The 13024-nt window shown below is 43.5% G+C and overlaps 2 protein-coding genes across 2 annotated transcripts; one reads left to right on the top strand and one right to left on the bottom strand.

Moving 5' to 3' along the window:
• Positions 1 to 7513: 7513 nt before the first annotated feature.
• EAF01_007274 (uncharacterized protein) lies at positions 7514 to 9304 on the top strand (the record flags this gene model as incomplete). The annotated part of the gene is made up of 2 exons (XM_038915529.1): positions 7514 to 8503; positions 8696 to 9304. 2 exons carry the CDS (start codon positions 7514 to 7516, stop codon positions 9302 to 9304), a joined length of 1599 nt encoding a protein of 532 aa, XP_038769167.1.
• A 1104-nt stretch (positions 9305 to 10408) lies between these two features.
• On the bottom strand, positions 10409 to 12121 carry EAF01_007273 (uncharacterized protein; the record flags this gene model as incomplete). The annotated part of the gene is made up of 4 exons (XM_038915528.1): positions 10409 to 11480; positions 11540 to 11656; positions 11706 to 11833; positions 12032 to 12121. The coding sequence occupies 4 exons, from the start codon at positions 12119 to 12121 to the stop codon at positions 10409 to 10411; spliced, it is 1407 nt and encodes a 468-aa protein (XP_038769166.1).
• Between the last annotated feature and the right edge of the window lie 903 nt (positions 12122 to 13024).

Here is a 13024-nt window from a genome sequence, read left to right as displayed (position 1 = left end):
AGCTATGCGCTTAGCGCTCTTAGCACTTCTATAAGTTCTTGGGTAGTATACTCAACCCATCTAACAACATCCGCCTTGTGGTAATAAGTCTCTCCAAGAGATGTGAACAATTCATTCTCCAAGAGTCTTCGAATTGCCAACATGAAGATTCTTCAACTGCTCAGCTGATTGCTGGCCATCCCAAGTCGAAATAACAACAATCGGTCTTTCGGCTCCGACTGCCAGCGATGATGATGTGCTTCTCACCTGGCTCGGACGCCAGTGGAACTTCGACACGAACCAATAAGTTCATCGCGGCGTGTCATGCGTCCAAATCCAGCTCCGGTTCTTTTGGGGTGATCTAAGCCGCGATCTGCGTATACCACTGGCACCCACCTCCCTACACCAAAGCTCGCTGGACCAGGCAATACGCCTGCCTCCACCCTCTCGGACGGTCTCTCAGACCCATTATACTCTACGCTATCAGCCGCAGGAACAACCCTAACTCATCGAAGCGACGGAAACCGGACTAGAAGGAGTTTTGATTACTGGTTGTAAACCATCAAGGCTGCTGCAGAGTTCAACGAGCTCTCCTCGTCTCCCACCAAAGAAGTGTCAAATTCAGTTTCGTCAAGTAATATAACTTGTAATGGCATGTATTGATCGATACTTGAGCTTAAGCTCCAGTATGTATTGGGGAGTGCTAGGAGACCAAAATCAACACGCGAATCTTCAAGCGACGTAGAGAGCGCACCAGACCCGAAGAGACTTGGGCTACATCATCTGTTTGTTGAGCCTAGCTCCAGACAAACCGATTTCAGGGTGATAGGCTGTTAAGAAGAAAAGAGGATTATCCTCGGGCCCCTCTTTCATTCAACATCAGATTTCTCTTCAAAGAAGACGGGGACAAGAAGCTGACTGTCTCAAATGTTGATGAGGAAAGATTGCAATTGAAGGGCGGGCAAGCAAAGGTTTTCATGATCTCTGCTTCTGCTCAGGATTGCCTGATGGAAAGACTAGACATTATTGGTACCGCTCTGATGATGTAGGTATAGGTCGAAGACTTGTTGTGTTCCTCAAGTTGTATTATTAGACTCATATCAGAATAAACTATTGTTTCCTCTAGCCGCTTCGGCGTGCTCCCACCTCTCCCGATGTCGTGATTGTTGATTAAAGTTCTTCAATCCACTGTTTTGAAATTACAATCATCCAGGTACGTGCTAGTTTTCTTTGAGCATTCGTATAACCGACTTAAGATAGTTTTGTTCTGAAGCCAAATAGTTATCGACTCGTTCTCTCTCAATATATATATCTTTCGACACAGTCGCAAATCCTGGCACTTGCTAAATCTTCAATCAGACTTTGCTCTTCTTCACTGTCGATGAGAAGTCGTGTTCTTTCTCGGCCAGCAATGCTCCGTTTTTTCATTCCGAGCAACTCATCAGTTTATGATTTTCGCTGGTGCGGTAGTCTGAGCTCTAGGATCTCCTGTCTAAAATGATGCTTAGTTGCTATCAACCACTCGCTTGCTCTCTTTGGGACGCCATTGCGGATCATTTTACCAATCATGACTCATGAGCACTTTCTCTTCATTCCAACAACACACTGTCAATGTGCCTACTTCCACAGCGCCACCACCGTCAAGATTTCATGAAAGTGAATGATGCTCAAACAGATGGGGATCCAATCTACCTAACCTCTTGGACCTGGCACAGACTGTTCTGCCGTTCTAGCTCCCAGCATTGTTGAACAAGATCGTGTATTACCATCATGTTCTGTTCTCGATCGACCGGAAAGTCAGTAAACTATCATCCTAAAGTCACGTCGAACTACCAATTTACCCGTTGAAACCATGATAGGCCACTATCCTACCATCGAAAGTTGACAGAGCAGAAATCTGAACGAAACATCGTCGGCACAAGGCCATGCGATTCGTTAAGTTATTATGAATCACCAGGGAGCCACAAACTTGCGCTAGTCGAAGCACAGCAGAGTATTCAGTCTGGCCGCTTTATTTCAGCCTCAAGCTTCAAAGACTGTCCGAAGGCCGTACCATGCTAAGGGTCGGTTTATTATCCAGACCCAAGCATGTTGATTAGACTCTTCATCCAACGTCAAATATGCTCCTCCTACCTTTCTTCACCACAACTCACGTTGATTTGAACAAAACAAACGATGGAACGAAAGAATGACGCAGAGGATGAAATGAACGAACGCATCAGAGAAAAGAGGAGGTTATGAGAATGAAGGGTGGTGCGGGATGCAACAAGTCTTTGATGTTGTGGTGACTCGACTAAGTGATTTCATCCTTGATGATATGGTTGGAAGTGGTTGAACTTCTCCCGTGACCCGGAGATGGAGAGTTTCGAGGAGTAAGGTGTGGGGGAATATATGAATGGGTTAATATGGAGACCTTTGTGTCGGGTGGTGATATTTTCAATGCTGTGGTTGATGGAAGAAAGAGCCGAAGTGTGATTTGACCTACGATGCTCACGACCAGAGGTTCACAAGATACCACTTGGGTATGAACTCCCAATCTTAACGAGTGGATAATGTTGGCCATAGACAAGTAAATCTATTGTCCTTGTTAAATCCACGTCTGGCTCCGTTGTCAACTATCCACAAGAGCAATCGCACGAGCGGATTATGATTCTCTTCCCGGCTACAGGAAAGCCTTGTGCAAGATATTGAACGGTCATCCGTGGCGAGGCTTCGTCAGCTCCATCCAGTTCCAGGTTGTAGTTGACCTTCCTGGTTACACTGAATTCAATTATCTTAAACAATCCTCAGAAGTTCCTCAAACTACCGGTGGTTCTTGGCGGAATAAGAAGAAACTTTTTGAGTAATAGTTTTTATTAGAAATACGGAAAAGAAACGATACTAAGATCGACTAGCTCAATGAAATACTCACCTTATTGTCACGCTTAATGTTACATCTCCCAATCGTACAGGGCTATTCGAGATGTGTCATCTATTCTCTTCCCGTTATATTCCAAATCGAGAGTTTTGATTCCCAGTAGGATGGATACTGACTTGATGTTGGCAGTAGTGGTGAGATGTTTGTTTCAGCTTTGATCTTGAGGTGGGATAAACTTGCGTTTCGTGGATGAATGGATTGTATAAGTTGTATAGTACTGTATTCTTTCTACTTTGCAACCCCAAAACAAGATTCATCTTCCGAACGAATAAAGTGAAGTTCTCAAGTTGAACTTGATTATGTTAATGTTGGATATCTAAAAAGATCTCGCTACCCCCCTCAAGCCCTCAGTCTATCTGTCGGCGGAACATCGCTTAAACTTTCGGCAAGACAAGAAACGTGATAAATAAGTGTTCTTACCTCAATACTATCAGTGAATCGTGACCCTGAAATATCTAAGTTCTATCTATCTGTTTCCTGCCAAGTTATCGATACACATAATTACACATACTACCTCCTCAACTGTCACATTCTAATCGCTCTCACCTGATTCTCATCCCCCCTGTGTCCGCACAACCACCTCATTGGACCAGTCCCTCATCTCTCACGTGCATAGATCTATAATAATCATATTTTGTTGCATATCTCCTAACCCTAATCCTATGTGCCTGTCTCAGATAATTCCTAACCCTAACCCGAAGACTATTCTTTCGGGTGAGTTGTAACGGTAACAATAACAATGAAGAGAGACCATATAACTATACATACATCGTACATATATATACTGTGACATAAGTATCTACTCCATTCTTCAAACCCCTTCATTTCCATACCGAAGTATACACATCATGTTTTCCCTCATTCACCTACACCCATCATCATCTTCATCTTCATCTTCGTACCAAATCATCCCCAGCTCCAGATAACAAGGTAACCTCGTATCTCATCACGGTTACATACAATACCGTACAGCCTTACCTCCAGAATCAATAATTCGTTTATATTCTAGAAGTGTACACCATAGCAGCCCATCACGACTGTACCTGAGAAATCGCTAGATCTCACATTCGTGAACGAGATGCTATTTGATTGTGTATCGGGGTTTCTTATCTACGTGTTGTACGAATCTTGATTGATTGATTGATTGATTGAGTGATGAAGGAATAAGTTTATGATGGGGTTATTGGGTCAACCTTGAGGATTGGAATGTGCCGTCTGGTGCAGTATGAGGAATCCTCTCGAGAGTCTCTCTATAAACTTTTTACTTCCCACTACGAGCTACGAGGTAGGTACGAAGTATTCATTTAAACTGTGTGAAGTACTTTCAAGTTTTCGCTCTCATCGCAACATCTGCCATTTATTGGTATCTGCTCCACCAATTTTCTATCCAGGAAGTCCAGACCAGATAGATTCAATTGCTGCACGAAAATATTGGTGGCGCCAATAGCTTATGATAGACACCAGCTCGTACAACGTGTAATAGAAGAAGCAAGGTAAGGATGAGTGAAATCTTCCGGACACTTGCATTAGCTGTGTTCTAAACGGTGGAAAGAGGATAGGTTGAATGAATGGATCGACGGGAAAAGGTATACAAGATAGCGAGATTTGATTTTTTTGACAAGGCTGGATTGTATTATTGATTTTGTTGGATGGGGGAATGAGTTTGTTGATTTGGTTTGTTGTATTGTATATTGATCGATCGACGCTGGCCATTGTATGTCTGGATATCTGGATATCAGGATCTCACTCGTGTACCGGTACCTACATACGAGAGGCTTGCTTGCTTGCGTATTTGCTTCTTTGCTTATTCGTTTACTGTATGCAATGCAATGCAATGCAATGCAGAGAACCCCAAAGCCTCTCATTAATGATTCAATGCTGTGCTGCAGAGAGGCTTACTTACATGCGTAGGCTCGTACCCTTCTCAGTCCTGTAAATAAAAGGGGAATACATGAGAATACATGGGAATTCATGTACACAGTGCGATTCTGTGCTTGTTTGCTTACCGCTACCACCACGCCCCCAACGCCTCGGAGGTCTGGAGTACGCCTTTCGTACCTCTCGTACCGCGTGGGCGTTTTCTGGGTTAACTGTTGAGGAAATTCGGGTTCGATAGATGAGCCGAATGGTTGGCTTTATATTTTACTTGTTTACTTGTGAAAAATGTATGATATTTACTCGGAGGTACTTCGTAGGAAAGGTTCTAGAACTACTAGGTAGATAAGTTGATTTTTCACAAGTTGACCAAAATACCTATCATGGCATCTTATCTGCAACTCAGGCTCTCAGCATCGGCATCAGCATCAGCATCTCACGGACCGTTCAGTGCTATTTGCAGAACAAACCGTTCCTCACATGACATAATCCCATGCATGATATTTTTGATTGCATATATCGTATTCTGTACAGTACCGGTAGTACCGTATCGACAGATCTTATTCTGATTAGCACTCTTCACTATTTCCTTCCAACATTTCCTGATCTGCATATGTAGCTTAACCTTACGGAGTAGCTTCCCACAGTCATCTCCAGAAACGTGCTTGCATTGGCAGTTTTCCACGATCCCCAGTTCCAAAACATCCGATACCCATACTGAATGGATTGAGCTTCCCAAACCACAAACGTACACTCTCATTTCGGTCGTATCGTGGGAAAAGAGCGCGCGATGGCGTGGCCTCTGCAACTTTTCCGAGAATATCCTGGTGGGCATGGGACGTGCGAGTCGGGCATAGTACTAGGTTGGGGACTTGCGTGTGGGCTCAGATGCGACTTATGCAGGGGTTTCGCGAGGGGCTTCGGGAGTGAGATCTAGAATTGGGAGGGTTTGGTCTGGGCTGCATTGGTGGAGACGGGAGAGGAAAAGGGAAATTTGGGGTGCTGGTCGAGACTACCTTTTGGTTGGCGAGAAAATGAAGGAGGGAGGCTTTGAGGGGAATGTTTGGATGATTGATGATGTTGATGATGTTGATGATGTTGATGCTGTTGATGCTGTTGATGCTGTTGATGATACATATGATACATGTGAATTTACTGGTACATACATATATATACTAAGAATAGTTCACAAAGGTGCAAAAAGCCATCGTGTAATTGTCCAATAATCTCTCCAGCTCGACCATTCCAACTGTTATCTGCTTCACCCCAAAATTCAATATTAGGCTTGCTCGTCTCGCTCATATGGTTACTCCAAGTAGTCTCCCACCCCATACGGCGCAGTTGATGGCTTACGATTGCTTGCAGCTTTTCCAAAGGGATCATCTTAGCATCTGCTCGAATTCGCATGTAATTCTGACTGGTGGAATGCCACATGGGATGGATGCTGCCATACAGAACGGATAAGCATCTGGGTGTGTCCTAGGTGGTCACTCCCTCGTACCTAGCTATAGCACGTTCGGAATATTAACTCTCTTTCTCCCCCCCATGATTCTCTTCTCTCAATGGAGGAGGAGATGGAGGGGATTCTGCATAGATGGTGATAGTGATACTTTGTACTTGGATGAATCGAGGCATAATAACGGATATTGGATCCACCACTCCAACGTAAATCTTTCTCCATGAACCAATCTATCTACAATCCAATTGATATTCCTTCGAGTCTACTTTGCTTGGTGATCATATCACACCATTCGCAGTCTTGTGTAGTTCTTCCTCCTAGTCAAGTTCATCCATCTATCATCTCTCCCACGATTCACACGAAACGAAACTAGAAACCTTGCTTGCATTGTGGTTGGCCTGGTTGAATGCGGACTGGAAAATCGAAAGGTATTGCCTATATCCAAAAGATATCAAATCAATCTCTCTGCTTGGACTACCTAGTACCTCTCTCTCTACGTGGACTGCGCCCGACAGACGCCTCTAGAAGAGAAAATCCAAGGGTGGAGAGTTGGAAAGTGGATAATCATTGATCTGGATGTGGAAGTGAAGGATTGAAAGAAGAGATCAAATATCATTCGAGCACCCACCGCATACATATACCATCTTTCTCCTTCTGTGGTGGAAGAATTATCAACGACTTCACAATTGATATATAAGAGATTTTGAGTTTCGAAAGAGGATTTGTTTCCCTTCCTTTCCAACTACTGTCATTCTTTTTCATCATTACTTTTTGCGTTGGTTGTAGATTTTATCTGCATTGCACATTGACGTCTTCACCTTTTTTACGAGAATTCCTTTTTTTTTTTGGATCTAAATCAACTTCGAGATATAGCGACGACGGAGCGACGACGGAAGAAAAGAAAAGAGAGAAAATTGAAGCAAGGAAATCAATCAATCAATCAATCAATCAATCGAATAAACATCAGACGAAAATACATACACACCTAGGTACTACATCAAACCATCATTCTTCATCACAATCGATCCGGCTCGGAAAGAAACAATCGGGACGGGAAGGATTGAAGGAAGAAGAATCATTCATTGTTCTCTCGTTTCATAACAATTGATACCATACAATCCAAACCGACCTTCTTGAACGAACGTTCGATATCGATAATTGTTACCTCTTCTTCCACCGACGACTATATTGGTTGTCGATCTGAGGTTTGAAAAGGGATGCTGGAACCACGATTATAAAGATATACCGTATTGTATATAGTTGCCCTATCATCGTTGAACAACATGGAAATGGAAATGGATATGGATCTGGATCTGGGAAGGGACTTGGACTTGGACTTGGAATTGGAAATGAATATGAATATAGATCTGGAAAAGATGTTTGAGTTGTCGATATCAACGTCGCCATCTAATTCGCCTTCTTCTTTTTCTTCGCAACAATTCATGTCGCACTATCCAACGGTCGCGGCACCAACGCTCCCTTTCCGCACCCCTACCGTCACCCAAAGGGTTTCATCAAGCAATCAAGCTTCTCTCACCACATCGTCGTCATCATTGGCATCGTCGCCTCCTTCTTTTTCCAAAACTTCCAAAACTTCCAAAATCTACAAAACTTACAAACCTCGTAATCTTCATACTTTCTTTTCTTCAACTAATTATATAATACTATTGACGATCTTTTCCTCCTTCCTCATCACCACATGTTCGGCCGAATTTTATATTGAAGAACGAATGGTTGAAGTTCGAGAAGAGATTCCCCAACTATTTGCATCCACACTCGCACGTCTAGCTAGATCTGGCACTATTTTGGTTGATCAACGACATCCCTCGCTCCCACGCGATTCGCTTCCGGAACTTAAGACGTGGGAAATTACCTCGAGCAGCTCTAGTGACGAAGGAGAACTACAAGGCGAAGGAGAAAAAGCAATCAATATTCCCCTTCAACCTCAATTGTCAAATCTAGATCTCGACGCCGACCTCGATTCCCATCTGAAGAAAAAGAGAAACGTAGCGACGATAACTTCCACAGCAACAATCACACCTCCCAGAAGTACAAGTACCGCAACCGATTCCTCTTCATCGTCGTCAACACTGGCGGAATCGCAAACGAGTAGCGGACTGGTGTCTGCTGCTACGGGAACAACGGCCAAATTACCCACGCCGTTCGATAGTGGGTTTACGAGTAATATTACTTCAACATGTTCGAGTTTTATGATGGACTTTTTGGCAAATGAGACTTTTAAAGCTTGTTTGCCCTTTTCATTGTTATTGCAGGTATGTGGTTTTTATTTTCGGAAGAGGGTTGAGATAAAGGGGGGGGATTGAGGAATTGAAGAATTGAAGAATGGTCATTGTATGCAAGCTCAAATAATGGCATTGTTCGATTCTTACATCTGACTCCCCCTCAAGTAATTCACAGAGCTCCAATAAGTCCAATTGATACATCTACTAATCCCTCTCCCACAGAACTCCAACTCCTTCTTCCAAGCCTCCAAATCTCTCGTCCGCATCACCCAAACCCTCGACGCCTCCTGCTCCGCCAACGCTCAATCATGCTCAACCCTAATGTCCTCCATCGCCTCCAACATCACCTCCACCACCGCCTGCTCGGTCGATCTCCTCGCCGCCAACCCTCTCGTCACACAAGCTCGTCTAGGTCTCCTCGCCTACTCCACCCTCTACACCGCATCCTGTCTCAAAGATCCCTCCAACGGCGCATACTGCTACGCGCAAGCCGTCACAAATTCGTCCTCCCCAACAGATAGCTACGTATACTATCTCCCTCTGAACACGAGTCTCCCCGGCGGCTCCCAACCCACCTGCAACCAGTGTCTGAAAAACACAATGGCGGTTTTCGAATCTGCGGGCGCGGTCAGATCGAGTGCGATTGCGGGTACGTATACCCAAGCCGCGGGAATGGTAAATGTGCAATGCGGACCGGGATTTGTGAATGCGACTTTGCCTGCTGCGGCGGTGGTGACGGGAGGCGCAGGATCACGAATGGATGGGTTGGGTGGAATGGGTTTGAGTGGTTTGCTGGTACTCTGGATTGCGGTCTTTAGATGGTTAATATGAGGGAGGATGGATACGAAATTGAATGTGAATACGGATATGGATATGGATATTGATCCGAAACTACAAGATGGGAGGAAAAGAGAATGGATACCCAAGAACAACAACAAGGCCACGCCGGCCAAAACCTCGATGTCAAGAGGAGGCGTCACACAGATAAATTAATAATCAACGGAACTCGTATACCCGTTCATCACATCAGACACAGTCACCGGGTAGGATAGGACAGGCTACTCTCCATCCATCCACTCATCTGACCCCACCGGTACAAGATCTCTCTTCCAGTCCCAACTCTCAACTCCAAACTCACAGAGTACCTACCTCCCCTCGCCACTTACCCGCCTCCCCGCACGAGCACCCCCCAAACAACACCACACCACAAAACACAGCAGAACAAAACACAACACGACTTAGGTACTCCCAGAATCTCACAACTATACCCAGGGAACGGAAACGGAGAGTCGAGGAATGAACCGGGGCGAAACAGGGCAGGATAGGATAGGATAGGATCGGGGAGAGTCACACAAAAATTCTTTTGCGTTGACCCTTTTTATACTTTTATACTTTTATACTTATTTATTACATTATAATAATATTATTACTACTACTTTTGAAATCTCGAAGAAACGCTTTTTTTCCGCAGAGTCTTTGAATGGATTTCTATTCTTTAGTGATTTATACTACAGTATACCTAACGCTCTCTGTAGATAATGTATCGAAATGACACAACACGAGAAGATAGAAGAAATGGAGCAAGTATATTTTGAGTAGAGGGTTGCGGGCGTATTTGCCTGGGTATTTGAAACTCAATGTATTCCAAAACAACAAGTCATTTTCACGTTTCACAATGTTCACAACCTATACTTAGATACGCTGTAAATAAAACCTTGAAAACGTTGAGAAACAAGATATTTCCATAATCGAATCTATATCTCTCATTCCTAGAGATGTCTATCCCTAGAGAAAACTCTACCATTCAGCAACGATATCTCATAAACCCATCTCTCTTTCTCTTGACCTATCTATACTCTCTCGAAACTCTCCAAGTACGAATAATCTATCTCCCCCTTATCTAATAATCTTTCACCTTCCACTTCCTCCAAACCATCATTTCCCACCCGAAAAGCTAACCACCGCCCACTTTCCACTCCATCCCCACTTCCTCTGTCCCGAATCTCCACCCCCTCCTTCCATCGCCCTCAACTTTTCATCTAGTCCCGGTTCCAAGCCAACCACCACATCCGCCTTGCAAGTTCTCAATGCCAATACATTAACACCGGACCCTGGACCCAATGGTCCAATCGCCTTTGTGAATGGGGTTGTAGGATCCCAAGTAGCATCTCCTGTCAACTTTCTATAATTCAAATCTCCTTTGAAAATCACTAAATCACTCTCCTTAAGATCTTCATATAATCTAGGTGCCGTGCCTGGTAATCTCCAATAACTACCTCCTTCAGTCCAGAACCTATTAGCTCTTAATGTTAATTGACCTTCTGCGTGAAATTCACTCCAAGTCTTGAACAAGAAATCCAATTCCTCTTCTTCCTTTTTGGAAAGTGGTTCTGGCGTTTTTCCATCTCTTTGCTCGTCTTCGGAAGGGGTGGAATAGAAAGATTGAGCATTATTCAATGCGTTTAATAAATCGGAGAAATCCTTGGGTACAACATCTGATACGAACCATGGGATGGCTTTAGAATGTAATACGATATTTGTAGCAAGACCTGCACTGAGAAGGAATCCAGCAAGAATTAGATCGACATAAAGTTCAAAACCGGCATTATCGAGAACAATATCGACTTGACGATTTCTTCCTTCTTTTTTGGCAGCCTTCAGAACATCATATGCTTTGCCCAAATCATTGATAAGAATATTCTTCTCTGAATTCTTTCGTGCTTCGGAGCCTTGTAATTTTTGAATATCTTCATAGGTAAGAGATGTGAGAAGAGAAAGATCGGTTGCATTTCCCCATAAGCAAATCTCGCACATTTCCATGAAAAGGATTTTTTCCGCCTCCTCATCTTGGGTTTTGTCATTGGACATTTGGCTTATGAGTTCGTGGTAGCGACTTGCGAGCTCGAGAACAGCAGGTCGGGAAGAACGGAAAGTCGACATCTTTTGGCGCGCAAATACATCGTGGGATTTCCATTCTTTAGATAAGGAGAAAGAAGTTGCTATGCGTCTGCAAACTAGTTATTAGTTATAATTCGAAATAATGCAGGCGAGAAAGCAAATCCGTACCTGTAGAGATAACATTCTGCAAATAACCATGGAATATTGAACCATGACGGATAACCCAATTTTTCCAATTCCTTATTATAACCCTCAATATCCGGTTGTCCATCATCAAGAAGAGGACTACATCCCAGATTAGCGTCTCATTTCCTACGAAGACAAACTTCCATACGTTAACTTCCTGTCGTGCTGAAGCTCATATTTGAGCTTTGCAAGAGTCTCGACTATGCGTTTTCCTTCCTCGTGTTTGCTGCCCGTCGATTCGGATACTGCTCTGTGAACATCATCAATTGCTCCAGTCTATCAGTGTCAATATTAGCAAAAGTCTTATTATAAGTGAATGACGCTCCGCTAGCCCTCCGGAGGCCACTGTCGTGGAGGCAGACTAGACGAATACAAAAGCCTCGCGCAACAAGCAGAGGTTCGGGGCTTTCCACATCGATTCCCAACATCATCCATGAAGTAGACCATTCCCAAGGAAAAACCCATGTCACTTACAAGAATAACAGGCCAACGATCTCTCGCCGAAATATACGCGAAAGATGTTTTATCCTGAGTAGAATAGAGAGCTAATTGCTCACTAACCATTAGTCTTTCTACCTCCCTCTTTCATAGGCCCTCTCCTTCCCCTCCTACTCCCTCTCCTCTCAATCACCCATGATAGAAAATGAACTCACGAGTCTTAGTATCAAATTCCATTTTCAAGTATTGTTAATCTGCGATCCGAAAAATAAGAAAGATCCGAGCCTCGACTTTTATACAGAATTTACTTTGTCAACAGCGGGAGAGCACCAAAGCTTGAGGCATGGCGGGGTTTGATAAGTGGTGGGGCAGATGCTTGGCATACACGTGATGGGTTTATTGGATGGTGTTTGAAGGAAGGCAGTATCGAAAATTAATCCTTGGACTTCTTCTTTATCTGGGAGTGAAAAAGCACCATGTAGCATTGTTAATTGCAGAGTTTTACTTTGGCATTTCAGACGGTTTCACAACCTATTTTGGACCAAAGAATCCGTTATCGACATGGCACCCCCTCTAGAATGATGTGTGTGAGGCAATAGGCGACTGAGAAACTTGTGATTGAAGGGATCATAATTGGAGATAAGATTGACAAAAGTATTTATACACCCCCAACAAGGAAATTCTGCGATATTTGGACATGTACATACATAGGAAGAGTGGATAGTTTGAGATTCTCCATAACATCAATCTGGAGACATTACGCTGTCTCAATGAGTACATACCATAAGAAAGTCTTGGTTATATATGCTCCCCTAACCATTTAGCGACATCGCCAAATGTATGAATATAACATTAAATTAATGAACGAACCGTATAAAAGCTTTTAATATTCTCGTCTCTTTTCGCTATTAGGTATCATCGATTATTGTACAATTCATTCCAATTCCCTCCAAAACTAACCCAATTATTCGTATATTTTATTTCATGTACTTCATATCAAATCCGTACCCCATCTCTTTCCCTCTCATC

The sequence above is a fragment of the Botrytis porri genome (genome assembly GCF_014898465.1).
Source record: "Botrytis porri strain MUCL 3234 chromosome Unknown BPOR_009, whole genome shotgun sequence".
NCBI lineage: Eukaryota > Fungi > Ascomycota > Leotiomycetes > Helotiales > Sclerotiniaceae > Botrytis > Botrytis porri.
Note: the sequence above shows the minus strand (reverse complement) of the source record. Positions and strands in the feature narration are given on the sequence as shown.